The following is a 20,020-nucleotide window of genomic DNA, read 5'->3' on the forward strand; positions in this document are numbered from 1 at the left end:
GATTCGTGTGTGGCTCATTAGCAGCGTTAACTGTGTACAAAACGAATAGCATATAATATGAAACAACAAAAAATCACTAATAAACATTTTTTATGTGTTGACTGACTTTTAAAATGCAATTGCAAGTGATTTTTTAGTTTTATATTTTGTATATTTTTATTGTTGTTGTTTGCGACCAATTAAATGAACAATCAGCTGCAGTTCAGGCGCATTTAAGTGCCACTTAGATATCGCTTTGTCTTAACAGCGACATTTAATAATATAAATGTGTGAATGCTGATAACAACTTCTAAGTTGCATTGATTTGCACATAAACAAAGCAATTTCCTACATATGTGCAGCGGACCGGCTTTAGGGCTTATCAGCTGGTGGCTTATCAGCTACAAAGTGCAGTTTGCGCCGGTTCGTTTCGGTGTACGGCAGTATGCCTTGGTTAATGATTGCTCTTAGTAATTTGATTGTATAATTTCCATTGTTATCAAACTGCTGGACTGGACAAACTGCTCAAACTGTTCAAAGATACACATCGAAGTTGTAGGACACAAAGTATCACAGTGGAGCTGTACTTCATTTCTGGTATCTGTCGGCATATATAAGCTGCCAGCTTATCACTTGAGGAAACTTCCACACACAAAACTCTGATAAGGAGCAACTTCATACTGCACTGTTTGTTTAGCGTATTTTTATCATGCATTTTATAATCGTTTTGTGGTCTATTTAAAGCACAGCTGTAACTTGTTTTATATATGCGAAATCTGAGTTTATCTTGAGTTTGTTTTTTAATCGTTACGCTTTAGACATTAATTGCTCTGTTTGCCAGTAAATAGTTTTACTTATTAGCTGCAATAGTCACTCCGTCCACAGACAATAGCCCGATTAAGCCAAGGGGGGTGCGATTGGGTGTGCGGACTTTAATTTTATGACACCAATTGAACCGATAAGCAGGCAGTAGCACAATAACAATAATAAAACTGGTTGAGGAAATCGCAGCCCGTTTCACGTTCCCATTTGCCGTCAGTAAACTTACACGTGTACAGCGGGGTATGAGGAGATATACAGTGAGGTAGAGTAGTGTTTTGTTGTACTTGGTTAATCATGTGTACACAACTTTGATAAACTGCAGCACACCAACTTTTTAATTATGCGGCCTGCAAACTAAAACAACAACATATACAATTTTTTAAAGACCAAAATAGATGCGGCAAGCATAAACAACATTTAAATTAAAGTCATCAACAATTAATTTGGCTATTTTCATATAGCAGACACGCTAATTGAAATTGAATTGATGGCAATTGCACTACATTATTAAGTAAGCATTTCATTTCAGCTTAGCAACTTTATTAACATTTTTTTTATGTTAATCAAATTTTAGTCAAAGATGTTTAGAGTTGAATATTTGTGTGTTTTTTTAAACTATTTCCAAATCCGTTTGTCTAGTTGATGTTTACCTTTCTATGCATTTGCCAAGGCCAAAGCGAACTCCACGATTTAAATATGAAAATCACTCTCCGCATTTGAGTATTGGGCAAAGCTCTCTGCACACACCAATGCATTAATGCACCGTGAGAGAGAGCGAGAGAGAGAGAGAGACAGAGAGAGAGAGAGAGAGCGAGGATGCGTGCTTGTATTAGTGTGCTTGGGCTTCGACGGATTTGAATTAATGAATATGCAAATCGAAAGCACTACTTCACCCCTTAAGCTATACATTATTGAAGTGCTCAGTGCGTTAAATTGACTCTCAGAGCACTTAGTGCTCCGGTTGTATTTGTGGAAAGGTGGGTTCGTGGGTGGAGTGCTGCCTCCTGCCAGTTCGTTCATATAAAAGCCGTGCAAAAACAAATATGCATAGCTCGACAATGTTTGGGTTGGGCATAATCAGAGAACAGAACAGTACCGAGCAGAACAACAGAATAACAAACAGCCATAAAACAAAAGCAAACGCACTCGCAAAGATGATATGTACATAATATATATATATATATATATATAAAAAGGTACTCATTTGTTTGGCTTCGTTGCGTTCGGGAATGGGTATATGTGATATGGGATATGGCGGTATCCGAATGTGAATATGAATGTGAATGCGAATACGAATGGGTTTGCCTAATTTAATTTTATGTGAGTTTTATGCTAACGTGTTGGCGTCACTTGCGCTTGATACGACAAGCTAAAAATAAACTACAATTAAATTTCTAGATCTTGGGCAATGTGGAGCGAAACAAAAAAAACTGTGTCGCATGCCAAATTGAGAAGAAATGGCTACAGTGGTCACTGCAAATATAAACGTGTTTTTCAGTTCGAGCACAAATAAATTCTAATTGATTTAACAATCAAAAACAAGTTCATCATCGAAAGTTACGGCTTTAAGTTTGTTTTAATTTGATGCCAAACACATTTTTAGTATTACAAATTTTTGAACCGAAGTAAATAAAATTTTTTAAACAATTCTAAATAGGAACATTCATTATTCGATTTTCCAAAAGTTGCATCTGTCGAGCAACTACTGTACTGCAAAATTTGTAGTCTTGTGCCGTTGATCTGTTACACTTATTTAAGTGGCGAAATAAAAAAAAAGAACATTTGCATAAAATTCAACAAAGACGACAACGATAACCAGTCAATGACGTCAACAAGATTGCCGCCGACAAGTAATACAAATCGTCAATATGGGCTTGATATCGATATATACACAGATATTTATATACAAATGTATAAAGCACATATGTCTCGAACATTTTTATACTTTGTTTATGTAATTCTTGAACTTGAATTGCACAAAATGCTTATTGAAAATACAGCTCAAATTTTTATTGCCAATTATTATGCAGTACTTTTGTTTGTTGACTCAATGAATGTGGAATGTTTGTACAGGCTCGGCGCCCGCCCCCTGTGTCCTTCAGGGCACTAGGACCATATACTTGTTTTCCATTTTCTGTTTTGTTTATTTCGTACATAAACAACGGACCTTTGTTCTATTTGAGCAGGGTGGCAAACTATTTATAGCGATTGTGGCGACTTGTGTACCTTGAATCTGCAGCGAAATCACAATCTGTAGACGCTCTATCACTTTTTTGTTGAGCCGTGTAAACAAACCTCCAAAAATGGGAGACAGCGAGCAGACCCAGTCAACCAGAAAGCAAAACAAAAAACGACGTTGTCAATTTTTCGAGTCTCTTCTCGTTCACCTTACGCCCGAGACGAGCTTATCAGGCGCAGCTTTATCAGGCGGACAGCTGGGTTTGCGGTATTTTGAAGTCATGTGCCTCTCTCAAGTAACGTCGTAATATTCATCGTATGCCAATGCCAAGTTAGGGGGCAGAAGTCTGCCCCCTTTTAAATGTATAACATAAGAAAGTATGCCGATTATAATCAATATTCTTATAATCAATATTCTCAAATATTGCTGGGATTATTAAAGTTAGACATTTTTATAGAACTTGCACAACTAATGTGGGGGGTGTTCAGAGTTCAGCAGCGATTAATTTGATTACGTAGCCTTTTATTCCGGCTAATGATTAGCATTACATGTCACGATGGGGGTTACAAACGGCCCTGCATCTGTCATTTGTAATCTAAGGCAAGTGGGAAATCGGAATCGGAATCGAAGCAGCTAAAGGTTGTCATTGAAACTAAATGGGAGACCTTTTCCGCTTTTCAAACACAATATTGCACAAGTTCACATGAAATGAGGTGATAGCTTGAATTTATTAAATGTTTTATTGTTTCCTTAAGCACATAAGATATTTATCAAGATATGCCCCATGCTCTACTATCTTCTATCTATTGGTTCCCAAAGGAAATTGGGCTTCGAGCAAACACATCATTAAACAAACAAGATACAAAAAGATACGAAACATCTCAATCCAAAAGTAGAGCTCAAGGCTCTGAGGAGGCACAATGGAAGTTAAAGGACACATTGCCTATCCATAATCATAATAATATTATTGATAAAATTCACATGTTTAAAGGGCTATCAGCCTTATGTTGTTGATATCAAGAGTGTATTTGAAATTACTCAAAATTATTGGCTCATTGCTTGTTGACGAAGGCAATTAGCTACAAAAATCACGATACATCAATTTGCGTTAAGCTGCGAGTTACTTGAGGAGCTAGCAAACGTTGTCGATTTACAATTGTGCCAATTACTTGTATATTTATTTATTTGTTGAAGCGATAAAAGCAACAGCAACAGCAACAAAACGATAATAATCACAAAAACAAATATTGAACAAACTGAAACTGAGTGAATACAAGCGAATGCGAGTGCTAGCTGAGGCCTCAAGTGCGTATGGCATGTAACGAATAAAACGAATACACACAACAAACGAGTGCTTTTCTGTCTCAAAGTCAAATATGCATTTGGATATAACAAAAAAAATAAATAAATAAATGGTATTCAGTCACGTGCGCTATTTGGATGGGAGAACGAAAAGTTCAACAACTTACCCGACATGAAATGCAAAAGTAACGCTGCAATTGGATACAATACTGGACTGTAGGTAATGTCGGGGCAATCATAGCCGAGCACATTCACAATGCGATCGGCAACGGCGCGTCCCGTGCTAGTCAAATGATACGGCAAACAGTGTGTGGCATCCACAAATGCGGGCAGCATGATGGGCTTCTCCGACAGTTCCGTGGTGCCAAAGACCTAAAAATAAATGTATCGAAATTAGAATACATCTTTTTTTTTGGGGGGTGAAAATATTGATTTTCTGTTGTTGTTATTGATTGCCTTACCTGATGCACCATCTCCCAGTAGAAGCCATCCAGGATATTTTGCTTGGTCAAATGCTGGGCGCACAGTGCTGGCCACAATTGTGAGCGTATCGGCGAGTTAATTGGCCACGAGTTCTCTCTGAGTATATTCTTAACATCGCGCTTCTTAGACTGCTGCAGAAGCTGCTGTATTTCGGTGAATGAGCGCAGCGCCGGCTCTTTACCTGGAAGAGCAAACACAAAACAAGCACAATGCAAACAATTTAATCAGTCAGTCAAGTGAATTTCACTTAGGATAGGTCACGAACTCTACTGTTTAACAATAAGTAATTTGTTAAAGTTAATACTCATTTTGAAAAACTAGACTAGTGCACGACTAGTGGATACTCTGTTCTGCTGCTTAAGATGTATACTATATAGATTATCAACATTTATTCTGCCGATTAAATATACATTTTAAAGTATGCAACTATACATATATAAAATGCCATATTACTAATTAGTCATTAATAAGCAATCGTCCTGAAGTTTGCAGCTCTTATTAATTATGTTCTTTGTAGTTCTTAGTAATTAAAGTTACCGTTCTCAGACTTTTCTTGCTCATTTTAAGTAAAATAATAAGACCAATCATGCAACAGCGAAGTTATACATAACAAAATATATAGAGAATACATATATATATATATATATAATTAGGTATATGGTATCGTACATTTTATTATATACATCAAAAGTCCGTTGGTCAATTCAAGTGGCGGCTGATAAGTGTTGGTCAATTGTCGCTGCTGCTTTTGCTAGAGCACTTAAGTCCTTTTATGACATTATGATTGATAAAAAAATGAATGCTTGCCCCAAACAGTTGCCCTGAAGTCATAGTAAACCAATTGAACTTGCAGCTGGAGGCCGCAGATACTGTGGCGCACCCAAAGTTAATCGAAATAAGCAAAGTTGAGCTCAGATAAGTAAGTAAAATTTATCAAAAAGAACAGAAATATTACTCATACGCCCATTCGGCCACTGTGCCAAATAAAGTACTTGAGTTTTACAATCAATTTCTGTGTATATCAGAGTGTGTGTTTGTATGTATGTGTTTGTGTGTGTGCTTATTGCATTTTGTTTGATGTTGAGTACTTTTAAATAAAATTCAACAATGTAAGTTAACAAACAAATTACAAACATTAATCAACTTTTATTTACAAACGAAAATTGTAAGGTAAATGAAATTGAATTAATTGATTAAATTAATTAAAATCAAGACACTCAAGATTGTTATTATTGAACTTATAGAGAACAAATCAGTCGTATTTATTTTAGTGACATTCTTTGCATTTAATGCAATCCGAGGTAAACATTAAGTTAGACTGAATTCAATTATTTCAATGACGAAATGGATGTGCTTAACTGATCAAATGTGGATTATTGTAATTTGCGGATAATTAATAAGATTTCCATGTAAACGATACATGTAATTTAGAAGGCATCTAAATCATTAATTAGAAATGCAATCGGAATAGAGATAGCAAGTTACGTAGATGTAAAACAATTATTACTTAATGCATAAAATCTGTATACATTAAACGCTGTTCTAAATGAATACTATCTGGGAATTAACAAAATAAACTTAAGCACCTTCTCCTCAACGAACTAATGAAATATCAAATATCAAAATATCAAAAGCAAGCATTTGTAGATCGATTGTTTCTTCGATATTTTGGAGTATTTTGTGGTCAACTCTATAATGAAAAACTTATCGCTGCTGGTCAGCAGGCTGTTGGAGGCACCTCCTCAATTGACGCCATCGATAAAGCACAAGACCCGCAACACTTCAATGCCATGTGTGGGGGCAAGTGCGAGCAGCAGGAGAAGTGGGCGGAGAAGTCTCTCTTTTTTTTTTTTAAGTGGAGCTGCCATATTGATTATATTATCGAGGCGGCCGGTAATTGATTGTGCATTGGGTACATGTCTCATTACGCGGCCAAGCGACAGCTGATCGATTTTTGCATGCCACTCGCTCGTCCCCTTATCGCTTTCATTCGCATTGTTTGTTATTCTTTTTGTTGTTGTTGTTTCGGCCCCAGGTCCGCTTGGCGTACTGATAACGTGCCAAACCCAGCGCCAGTCATCGAGGGCCAACTTGCTAATTTTTCACGAATCACAACAGATACAACAGATTACAGTCGGGCTCTGCTCCATGTTTAACCTTATGTATATATATATATATATGTTTTTTTTTTTATTTTTTTATTACTACTGCGCCTTTAAAAACCAATGCTTATTAATATCACTTAACCAAGATTGTTGTGGCACATCTATTTGCTTGGCTGAAAATATCAAGTGACGCTCGCCTGATATACTTATATGGCTCTAAATATGGATCTGAGGGGGATGACGAATTTTCTAAATGCAATAACAATAAAAACTGGTATAATTGAGCGAGCATCGTTTGCATTTATAGCGCTCAGTTTTTTTTGTGTGTGTCTCTGTGTTTGTGTAATTAATCTACGCCTCTGCACATTTGCATTTGGAAGAGACGCGATATGAAAATGAGAATATGAGAGAATATCGTAGATATATAGACACAAAAATAGAGATACACATACGTTTGCCGGATTTCATACAACTGTTGATGCGGTAATTTTCCTATCAGCGCAATCAATTTCATTGTAAGCGGAATACTAAACTGTTGTTGGTGGAATCGTGTGAAATATAAACACACAAAACGGTTCATAATTAGTTGCTACACATTTTAAATAAACACATTGAAAATAGTTCAAATTTCAATCAACAGCTTTGCAATAGAGATAAAAACGTGATTTGAGGTTTAATGATGTTGAAATGGGTTGGGGAATCTCGCATAAATTATTTATTATTATTATAGCAGGAATAAACGCTCAACAATATAAAATGGTCTTATCGAATGAAATGAGTAAATGTCTGTGTTTAGTATGTTATATTATTTGTTATATCGGAAGTAAATTAAGTCAACTCTATAACATAATAAAACTCAATTTCAACTAATCAAAAAAAAAAAAATAAATAAAACCCCAACAAGTTTTTTGTTAGTGTGTAGATTTTGTTGTAGAATCCCATAAAGTTGATGAATGGCTAGTTTGGTGAATATATTTCAACTGGCCATTTGACAAAGCTGCTTAAACTTCAATAAATGCTGACAAGTTTACAACCAATCTGAGTTAAACTTGCATCTCAGCCCCAGAAACTTACAATTTTAAACAATGTATTGTGCTTACACTTATAATTAGCTAGTTTTATTAGCAGATGTTTTTATTTGCTTAAATTTATTTATTTATTTATTTTTGTGTTTGGCACTGTTTGCTGTGCTAATGCTTATGTGATGCGTGGAGTGTTTATTATTATTACCTGGACTGAACTGAAAGCACTGACACTTGGTTGTTATATCATTCGAGCTGGCCGCTATGAAGACGGGCAGCTCAAAGAACTTTTCGCACTCGGGATCAACGTAGACGCTACTGCGGCGGCTGCTTAACTGCTCCAACTCTCGTATGCCCAAAACTTTGCCAACCATCTTTGATTTATTTTATTCGTCGCTTTTTTTTTTGTTTTTTTGGTTTAATTTGCTTGTTTTGGTGTGTATTTTTTCTTATTTTAGGTACGTTTATTTTATTCGTTTTTGTTTTTGTTTCACAGCCACAACAAATACAATTATGTAGATTTTTGGGTGTCTTTTGTTTTTATTGTTTTGAATTTATTGCGCTCTGCAATTTGCCTGCTTCGTTAATTATTCGTTGTGCGAGCGAGCGAGCGGCGCAGCACTTGAATTTAATTAGCAGCAAATGCAAATTTATCAATTCACATTTTATTTAATTTTCATTTTGGACATCAATGCTTTAAATAATTTTTGCATTCAATTTGGTTTTGTATATTTTATAATCCTTGGCCTGCGCACGAGTTGAACAATTACATTAAAATGGTTCGATTTGTCAATACGAAATTGAAGCGAATTGAAAAGCGAGAAACTCAAAAATTCCGTAGGCCTACGTGCGACGCGTTCGAATGCGTTTAATGTTCTCATCAGACAGGCCGGTTTCTTGCGGTGAATGAAACCGAAAGCTCCCCCAATAATGGGGTGAGAGAGCGCGTGCCCGGCCAGTTAGTGAGAGCAGCAGAGCGTGTTGTCATTAAATATGGGCGAGCGGCAATGCGGTGGGCGATCACAACCTGGCGCGTGCAAGCTTCGTTGAAGCTTTTTAGCTTCTCTCTCTCTCTCTCTCTGTGGGTGGGTGTGTGTGTGTTTGTATGTTTATTTTCTTCTTTGCGTGCTGCGGCGATGCGCTCGCTATTTGATTTTTCTTTCTTATTGTGAGTTTTTGTGGCGCCGTCAACGCTGACAACGACGTCGACAGCGTGAACAGCTGTTCTCTGTTTTCGTTCTGACTGCCTGTTGCTCGCCCATTGACAGGTATAACTCTCATGACGGAAGAGACGAGAATGAAAAGAAAGATAACGAGAGAGAGAGAGAGAGAGAGAGAGAACACGACCCGAATCTCTGTATAAACGGTTTTATTAATAGCCCACCCAATGTAAAGTGGGGGAAATTTCGTAAGCTTACGATTTGGCAACAATGCAAACATACACAAGAAAATGCTTGGAAAGCCGCAAGAATGTTGCTATCAAAATGAACAACAACAAAAATTTTAATAAAAAATGACTGCAACTTAACGTAATGAGCTCAGGTTGAGAAATGCCTCATGAAATTTGTTTACGGCCAAGTTTTATTTTCGGTAGCAAATTAGATTTATGAGCTTTGCGGGAAAGCGGGAAAACCGTTGAAATATTTGTGGAACTTTTCTGCATTAGCGGATGGATGAATATCTAAGGCAAGGTTAAGATGCATTAAACAAGTGAAGAAGTGAAAAATGCTTTCTAATTCCAAGTCAATTCAAATGGAATTTAAATTTATAATTACAATTCCATTCATCTTTCGTTTATTACGAGTTTTTCAAATATGAAAGCTATTGTTCAGTAATACCCACATGCTCCAAATATTCTCCCATGATTATTGTTTCATTCACTACCTGAAATACGTAAAACTGTAAACAACGACAATGTTTTGGTTAACCTCACGTGATATTTCCCTATTTCCTGTGCTGCGAAACGCTTTTCAGTACCAACAAACAAATCCACAACAACAAAAGGTAAGGCAACTAAAATTGTTTTAATTGCCGTTTCCCATTCGCTGATTGTATTTATATTTACACCTTTATGCATTAGTTATACGATTCTTGAATATAAATTTGGTTTTCACATGTTTCGTCAGCGAAGGAACGTGAAATCTCTTGTTTACCAAGGTGTATAAATAAATGCATATATATACACCATATATACTAATTGTATATAGAAAAGCGTTTCATTATATGAGAAAATTGAAAATAAACAACGCGTGGTCATTGTGAAAAATTATGCTCTTTGGGGTTTCAAGCGAACGAGAAACAGACAGAAGTCAAATGATTAATTGGGCAACCCGTCCGAATACACATATATATACATATATATATATATATAGAAGAACATGAAAAACATTGGCAATTTTGTAGAAATGCCTGTATCAGTCACACGTAAACAGATTTTACCATTAAAATTATTGGCGCTGCTGCGTCAAACAAATATTTGCGACAACTAGAAAAGAAGATATATATCTTGGCCAACACCTCTAAAAAATATTATATGCCTAAATACAGATATGGCATATCTGGTGTATGATGATGAGTCGATGTGTACATAAGCCCTGTGCGATTAAACGTCTCGTAAACAACAAATTTTCGTCACGTTTGTACAGCAATTGCCTTGGGCAACTAACTCAAATGCATATCAAATGACGCATATCAAGTTTATAACTAATTTGCTCTTAGATAAATACCAGCTAGATAGGTGCTTGTCAAACAAACGATATTTACTCAACTGGTGCTACAGAGATGTAAAACATTCTACGAGTAGTAATTCTCTTATCAGTTGAAGGCTTTTCGTACACACAAAACTTTTATGTAACTGGAGAGAATGAGAAAATCGCATATGACTGATAATAAATCAATTTTACTTCAAAATAATATACTTATATATTTTTGCTGACCTAATTTATGGCAGCAACAACGATCGAGTGTCTTCAAATCAATATCAAAATGCACACTTATCAGTCAAAAAGTTCGTGTTATATAAATTGAAGGCACTTCTGAGATTAATCGAGTACGTCGTAAAACTAATTGATTAATTGAAATTACGACAATTTATAATATATGATATCTTTATGGAACATAAGTCGCCTCCTCGAGACTACAGCATAAATTACGCTCAATATTATGAAAATGGGCTGTGGCCAAATGTTCATAGTCCGAATTATGGGCGCTAATTCTAATTGACGTAGTTTATTAACCAATTCAGAAGCAGCTGCTAAATAGCAACTCACGACTTCTTGGTTTGTTAATTATTTGCTAGCTTTGTTAATTGACCGACGCACATGATATCAGAATTTACTAGCGATAAATATGTATGAATAAAATCAAATTGAAAGCTCAAAATCGAATTTGCAAAGAGGAACTCACAGAAATGGTGTAGATTTTTAGTGATTTATAGATTATTGAAATCTCATTAAAAGAAGCCAACACTTTGCATCTTTTATTTACCTAACAAAACTTTTATTTTTTATTTGCTTCTAGAAAAATGCTTTATGGCATTTTGAATCAACCATAAAGTTTATTATTTGTTTTGCCAATTTAAACAGACATCTTCAACAGAAGAGCGAATAACAAAAACCTTTGGACTTATTCTGCAAAGTATAGATAGTATGTAGAATTAAACTGAAGCCAAAAGCAAGCAGCGGATAGTTTTCAATTAGAATTAAGAACAACAATAAATAATAGCAACAATCAAATAAAATTATTGTGACATGATCTAATCGGCAATTTTTAGCCAAAAGAGCAAAGAGAAAAGCAGAAACAATACAAAGCAAGAAAATGCAACACGAAAAGCATAATACAAATTGCCGCCAATGGGAAACCTTAAGATCAACAATTAAAGGACTGAACTGAGGAGACGAGGGGAGCGGAGCGGTGTTTGGTGTGAGAGAGGTCACAGCTCTGAGCATGCAGATTGCAAGAACAATTTATTAGACCTTTTCGATGGGTTGCCCCGCTGAATGCTGACGATTGTCGGTTGACGACACTGTTTGCGACATTGTTGCCAACTACAACAAGAAGAACAACAGCAACCACAATTAATACACTACTAACAACAATAACAACAATAACAACTACTGACGGCTGCATCTAAATTTAATTTGCAACCGCAAACCCAAAACACGTTCAACCAATTTTATTTTTTCTTGCTGTTTTTGTTTTTCATTTTTTGGCAGAAAATTCATGTTGTTGATGGCTTGTGGTTTATTGTGTATTGTTGTTGTTGTTGTTGCCAAAGTTTGCTAATTGGCACCGCGTGTCTGTGAAAATGGAATTCGACTTTAAATTAACAAAATTAATATTGATATCAGCTAAAGAATCGACCTTACGACTTGCCTGTGTATCTAGACACATATTTAAATCAGATCTATATTCCATTTATTCTATAAGTCAAATTTGATTTCAAATAAGACATGGCATAGTTTTTCAAATCTTAATCAAAGCAAACTTTTCTTTAATTTACTCCTCGAAAGCTTGAAATATTTTGATCGAAGTAAAGTCCATCCAAAAATTATACTCTATGGCAAATCTTTGAATCACTGCATATTTGTTATCAATTTTCGATGTGTTAATCAAAGTTACCTTTTTTTTCCTTAAATTTACTCCTCAAAAGCTCAACTCGCACCTGACACAAATAAGACACTCATGTTTTTATAAATAGCAATAGAGAAATACAAAAACAAATGCCGACTGCTGCTTAGGGGAATCGTGGATGTCGCATACTCTGTCAATTGCACGATTTTGATTTGTTAATCAATTAAATTATTTGCGGTTCTCAACAAGGCTGCGACTTCTTCTCACCCATCGCTGTCGTGCTCTGTTGCATGTTTAGCATGTTATAAAAATAGGAGACACACGCAACACACACGCTCGCAGCGAGGATGGTCTCCGCTCCCTGCCCTCAACACTACATGAAATTCAACAAAGCCACCGATCGAGCGGAACACGTTGAGTAGCAGCAATTAGCACGCTTTTGTGCCACAAACCAAAACAAAAACCACATGACAAATGTCCAAAATTATGCCAACAGTCTGGGCGATCTTTTTATACACTGAATCCATCAAAAATGGGTAACATGGATATAATGAAGTTGTTCAAATGTATGTAAGACATAAACAGATAGTATATATTTAAATGTCTATCTGTGAGAGACAATGAGGGATGGGGAGTTGAATCAAAAGTTCTCGTATAAGTCACGCACATCAAGTTCGCTCCAATTTATCGACATAACTATAATATACATATATATAGATATAACTTTGGCAATAAAACGCATAACCAAGTCAATGACTGTTGACTGTTTGACTGTTTATTAAAGATTATCAGAGATGGTGACTTAAAATTTGGAATAAAAGGTAATTTCGTTTTATAGGTAACTTAAGGAAGTTATAGTTAAAGTCTTGGATAAAGGGTAACTTCCAGTCGACCATACTCGATTTATAAATTCTTACTTGTTTCTTCTTTGCAATTTTTGATACGATTACGGAATTTTAGGGATCGTGTTTGACTTGCTGGTAGTTTTCCGCGTGAAATATATATATAGAAGAGAAGCTGAGCAGATCGGACATTCTTCGATTGATTTGCGATTGCGTAATTAAATTTGTGCATTAAGTGGGCGGCATCTGTTGAATCTCGATTCAAATATCGAGACACGAGCGCGCGCCGTGTCCAATTTGTTTAGGACTCGATAAAAAATTATCAAATTTATTTAGTATACAGAAATTAATAAGTTAAACAATTGATTAGTTTATAGTGCGAAGAAATACAATTCTATTAGCTTCCTACTTATTGGCGCCTCTTTGAGCCTGGCACTAAAAACAGTAAAACACTCTAAACGAATGTGGACCCGAGATCAGCATGTGCGAAGTATTAAAACAGAGGCAAAAATAAGTTGTCTTTTTTTTTTGAAAACCAGTTCTTCGAATGGATCTCTGTGAGTTGCAGCGAAAAGTTCCAATTTTAATTGAATAAAGTCGATATTCACAATTTTCTTCTTTTTTTTTGCTTTATTATCGTTTGTTTTGTTTATACCAGGCGGCTTCTAAAAAGCGTGCGGTTAATTAACATGTATCAAATTCGTATTTTAAGAAAGTCAAGTGTCTTATATTTAACTGGTTTTTGTACTTGATTCAACACGAACAAGGTAAGCTGTATATTTCCCATAACTTGAAAATGTATTCTAAGTTTTTTTTATTATTATGAATTAAACATACATATGCAAATAGAAATATATTGCACATAAAACATATTGAGTAAACTGGAAATTTAAATTGCAAATAATTACAAGAATTATTATTTACTCGCAATTTAATTTAATTTAAAGCGTATCCTGTAGTCTATCAGACTCCAGACTGCTTAGACTTGTTTTTAAGTTTAATATATTTGAAATGTTTTCAAAGCTTTGTTCTACTTATTCAAAATTATTCAGTTATTCCACAAGTCTCATAAGCAGCTGCCTGCATATGCGACGTATGCGTAATATTATGCTAAAATGATTCAACTGATTGACTGCTTGGCCGATTGCTTCAATATTGAAAGCTTGACGAACGCATCGCACGAGACCTAAAATGTTAAATATACAAAACGAAAAAGAAACAACGTATGCCGAGGTGCGATAATTAACAAGTTGTGATTTTAAAACCAATTTTGGTTCAATGCACATGGCGATTGCAGTTTTGGAGGTTGCTGCACACACACATACACGCACGCACACACATTCACACGCACAATTGCTTGTATTTACATAATTAATACACACGCACACATACATTAAATGCGTATTGCAATACAAACATAAAGCAATTTTCTACAGTAATCGATGGACACGCGACTTGTTTCGTTAAAAAGTTTCGTTGAGTTTTTGATGTTGTTGTTGTTGTTGTTGTTGGACAGTTGACAGCTTTTGGGCAAAGGCAAGCGCGCGTGTCGCAGCGAGAGTGAGGAACGTAATTAAACCTCAACGCCCGAGGGTTGAACTAAAACTGAGCGCACCCAACATTCGATCGTCAGAGACCCCGTTCAGCCGTCTCAGCCCAATGCATGATTTTGAGAGAGAGAGAGACGCATAGACCGACTGCGCTCAAGTTACGCTCACGAGCGCACCGAGCACAGGTGCATTGTAGAGCGGCGCATCAAACAGTTTACCCAAACACTTGGGTCGCAGCAAAAAGCACACACGCAAAAGCTTTTAATTACAAAAACAAAAACAAATGTATGGCAAGCACTATAAAATGAGTTAAAAGCTTTGCTAATTTCAGATGAAGTTGTCAAGTTTCTTACTATTGTTGCTCAGTTCGTTCAACTTCAGACGTTCAACAGTTATGAATGAGTGAATAATTTTCTTACATGCCATGCCGGAAAAGCTTATTGTTAACACTTGAGAAATTGTCGCTTCAATGAGCTATAAATATTGGAGTTTCAGTTGATATTACAATTGGTAATTGCCTCACGCTTTAAGTGAGATGGAAATGAGTCAAGTGTGTATTAGACACAGTTAACTTAACCCATAATGTGTTCAGCAAGGCTTGCTGATGTCATTGTGAATTAAAGTTGTTGCATGTACAAAATGTACTTGACAGTCGACAAACATTAACCGAAAAAGCTAACGGAATAATGGAAAAGTGCTTATGAAATGGCAAAAGCACATCAAAAAGAGCTGAAAACTGGTTATTTAGTTAATTAGACAATGTTTGCTGCAATATTTAACATAAAGCATATTTAAGTTTTCAGTATTTTCGATTTTCTCAGACATTTCACTGTCAACACTGGCTTCCCATACTTAAAGTACAAGCTCTGTTCGTTTTGGCTGCTCTTCTGAATTTTAAAGCATACTTTCCGGCTGACATATAAAAGCACATTGCAACATGGCGTAATCGTTTTTGCACAAGACCAGAAGCGTTGCATACTTTCAGGCGCGAACAGGATTGTTAAACACTGGCTGCCAAATATTCACGCGAACGCAAACACAAAGTGTTCGCATATGAATGTTATTTGCATACATATGTAAATAGCGCATAGCAAACAAAAACAAAACTAACAGCTGAAACGATAACGGCTGCTGTTTGCTTTTAGATTCCTCACACTCGCTCAACCCTTTCATCATGGCTTCTTCTTGTTATCTTGCCGCAGCACAAACAATGTTATCTAGTGAATAAGAGAGAGCGCATAAAAAGCTTGAAATGTATATATATATATATATATAGAGAGAGAGAGTGAGAGACAGTGAGAAAGAGAGGGAAAGAAGACTACTTTGATAGCTGTCAGCGTTTGTGACTAAAATTAAAACAGTGTTGTTGCGGTTGCTGCGATTCCTGTTGATATCAATGAGTATTTGAATATCAAAGAGCTTGTAAACAAAACGCAACTGAGAGAGCTTTATTGCCGAGTACATGTGACGATATTTAGTGCTTGACCTCAGTGTCGACTAACACACACATACACACACAGTGATGAGTGTCTGTATTAAAAAAAAAGTGTGATTAGCAGCACCGCTGTTGACAGTGAGACCTACAAAACGAAAAACAAATGAAATTGTTTAACATTTGCCTGTTGCTGTTGTTGATATTGTTGCTGCTGTTGTTGCTGCCGGGTGGCTAAATGTTAATGGTCAACATTTATCGATTGTTTTTGTGATGGATTAGCGAAATTAATGGGGTCTGAAAGAGCTCAGTGTGAGAGTGGATGTGGGCATTGTGGGGTATTGTGAATCGCCTCATTGCTATCAATCAATGGAGGCAGCTGGTATATTTCAACAGCTGTTCTTCAACAGTCAAGCACTACAAATATTTGTGGTTTTCAATTAGACGGGTATTTTGATGTTATTCTAATTAGACTATTGTGCCTCGTGATAGCGATAAAAATAAATAAACTTTCGATCAAGTTGAAAACATAAAGTGGAACACCAAATTAGCTTAAAAATCGAAATCAATTTGTAATGAAATAAATGAAACTGATGTATTCCTATCAACATTAAATTGGAGATATGGATTTATGTGCGAGAGAGACAATTCTTAGTAAGCAGCTTTAACAGCATCAACTAAGGCAAACTTTTGGAAAGAGCAATGTGAACAAGTCAAAAACTCGTGATTAAGTCACACGCAAGCTTTCGTGACTTGGCACACAAACTCACACACATCCGCCTTATGGCTGTCATTATTAATAAACCCACCTCATTTTCCTCCCCCTCCGCCGACAGACTGTAGGCGTTGATTGTTTTATGCGAGTGCGGATCAAAGAAACAAAAAGCACTTGAAAGGGTGGTGGCGGCAGTGTGAAGCTGTCCGCAGATGGAACAAGTGGGCGTGTCTTGTCATTTTAACGGATTTGATCTCTGAACTTGCCAAGAGGAAAACAAAAACAATGAGAGCAAGTGTTATGCTCAAGAATAAGAAGCAATTATATGCACATATTGCCTTAATCATTTTAATTGGACTAATCTAATCATGTGGAGCAAGCAAGCAACCGAAAACAACAAAATTCATATCCCAAAATAGAACTGAGCTGTGAACTAATCTATATAAGAAATTTTTAATACTCTGCTTTTAATCTGTAATCCGTTCAAGTTTTTTCTTCGATTTTGATTTTACTTTTTCTATCTCTTCCCCTCGCTCGCTCTGCCTCGCTATGTCTCGGTCTGCTTTTTGACAGCGGTCAAAGCGGTCACATTTCGATTTTGAAAAGAAAAACACATTTATTGAGAACAATAAAAATAAACAAACAAGTTACTTATATAACTAATTTTAAGATTGCAGTCGCCCACGCTTCAAAGAAAATGGCAAGGCACAAATCAAAAACGATTCAAAACGCATAAGAATTAAAAACAAAAACAAAAACAAAACAAAACGCGAACAAATTCTTCAAAACTGGTTTCGCCCAGTTACGAAATGCATTCAAAATCGATTCGTCAACGGTTTCATGCACTTTTCGCATATTTTTAGAAAGAAGCACGTGCTCAACTGACGTAGCATCTCTCTCAGAGCGAGAGAGAGACAGAAAGAGAAATGCGGGTGGAGTGTAATAATTCAGATTCGTTGCCTTCCCCAATCCGCTCCCATTGCCCAACGCTCATATCAGCGCAACAGATTTATCGGCTGAGCAGCAAGCGCGTGTGGCACTTACGATCCATATCTTTATATACATCTATAAGATATACACAAGCATCCATATCTATGGAAAATTTTAATTTTGCAAACATTAAAAAAAAAAAAAACGAATATGAAAATGTTTTTTAATCAATTTTTGAAGTGGCTCGAGCAAAGCATAAGCGATTTTCTGAATTATACGATGTTGTTTTTCTTTAAATGCACACAAAACGAAATTTCCATATAGATTATAACATAAGATATACATATGTACATACACTCATATATATATCGTACATAATTTAACCAATATATCGTCCATTCGCGTCACGGGTGGCAGAAAACATTGCTCTCTGTTTTGCGTAAGCAAAAATGTTGTTGCTTTGGCGAAAACAAATAAATATTAAATCTTAAGCCCATCAACTTGATGCCAAACACTACTTATATTATATATATATACATATGTATATATAATCGATGTTGTAGTGCCGGCACGCGGCCTGTGACAGTGCATTTAAGACATGTTTTGGCCATATAAAACATTTGTTATGTGTACCAGAATAATATGGTTAAAGTATTTTTATAAGTGCTTGGATTTCAATTATCTTGCTGACGAAAAACGGAATATATATATATGAAATATTAAAATATATTCTGTATTCTGCATGCTTGGTATAGTAAAATACTTATTCAAAACAATAACAAGAGGTTATTTTTAATATGAAATATTTCAAAAGAGATCATTGAAAGTTGTACACGAGTGCCAAAAATATAGCAAAGATAAATGGCAGGCGGTCCCTATAAATAATATAAATCACAAACGATGATTAACACAGACAAGAAGATCTTAAATGTCCCCACAAATGTAGCTTAAAAATGTTGTACACAATTTCTAAAAAGTAAACATTAAAAAGACATTTACCAAAATTAGCTGATACATTTGTATGCCCTTGCCAAAGGCATTAATGTACATTTATTCTCGATCAGCAGCATTAGCCGAGTGTATATAGCCAAGTCAGAGGTAGTCGCCTATTGGCCAGGTAGTCGGTTTATATGCCAAAGCTAACTAGGTGAAACTTTCAATTTATACTCTTTGCTGCAGGCAATATCCGATGGAAACCCAAGTAAAATTTGTCGTAATAACTCAAACAATAATGTTGAGCATGTAAAACACTGTCTAACTTTCTCCCATCACAGATCCTCCCACTTCAACAGTACCAATCCAATGCACCCCCTTGCAGAACCCAATAGTCCAAAATTCAACCTTATATTAGAATTCCTTAGGAAAAGCCACTTAGAATATGTTAAACTATCGGTTGTTATTAAGTTATTATCATATAGAGATGAGTCAAAGCTTTCCCCAGTCATAACAATGACAAAATTTAACCGATATTCAAAATCAATACCTTTTGATCATAGTTTGACTTCTATAATAATAATGCATTTCAGTTTGGAAGTATGTAGAGCCGTGTAGAACATGTAATCTTGTCATACCTTGGCCGTATTTTCACATTTTCATTTTTTATTTGATTCTATGGACTTATAAATACAAAAACAAAGGCCATAACTTTTCTTATATTTCATAATTCCCCATCACATGTTTAGCTGCTAAGTTTCAATTTGAAATTTTAACACAACGCAAAAAAAAAAAACAAGAAAAAATTTATAGAAAACGGAAAAATGAAAAAAAAAAATGGTGGGGAGATGGCAAGAAAATTGCATTTATTTTTAAACTAATTAATTGGCCGCTCGCCAGCTGCCATAAAAACGTGAATCGGTTGTGTTTAGCTTACTGTGCACATAACGAGAGACAATAACAACAAAATATATATGCAAAATTCTTTAGCATTATGTCAAACAAAAAAAAATAAATATAAATAAAAGAAAATATCTACTTGTATGTGTGTATGTATCTATACTTCATAATGCAGAGTTATTGCAAATCGGATTTTCCAAAAACAAAACAAAAACACAAAATTTCGTGTGTGTCGCACGGCGTTCTAAATATGT

At 35.6% G+C, this 20,020-nt stretch overlaps 1 protein-coding gene across 11 annotated transcripts in view; it reads right to left on the reverse strand.

Moving 5' to 3' along the window:
* The window catches only part of LOC6561615 (GTPase-activating protein skywalker), a 48,218-nt gene that overhangs the window by 6,184 nt on the left and 22,014 nt on the right, over positions 1-20,020 (reverse strand). For 6 of the 11 annotated variants that reach the window (XM_032736580.2, XM_032736589.2, XM_032736582.2 and 3 more), the window contains exons 3-4: positions 4,744-4,946; positions 4,450-4,654 (exon numbers count right to left, since the gene is read on the reverse strand). In XM_032736580.2, the coding sequence (XP_032592471.1) occupies positions 4,450-4,654; positions 4,744-4,946 (408 nt within the window). Of the gene's footprint in view, positions 1-4,449; positions 4,655-4,743; positions 4,947-8,100; positions 8,764-20,020 lie in introns of those variants that run through there. The other 5 variants (XM_032736578.1, XM_032736581.2, XM_032736584.1 and 2 more) reach the window with 1 other exon arrangement.

Source organism: Drosophila grimshawi, unplaced genomic scaffold, assembly GCF_018153295.1.
Source record: "Drosophila grimshawi isolate 15287-2541.00 unplaced genomic scaffold, ASM1815329v1 contig_1377, whole genome shotgun sequence".
NCBI classification, from domain to species: domain Eukaryota; kingdom Metazoa; phylum Arthropoda; class Insecta; order Diptera; family Drosophilidae; genus Drosophila; species Drosophila grimshawi.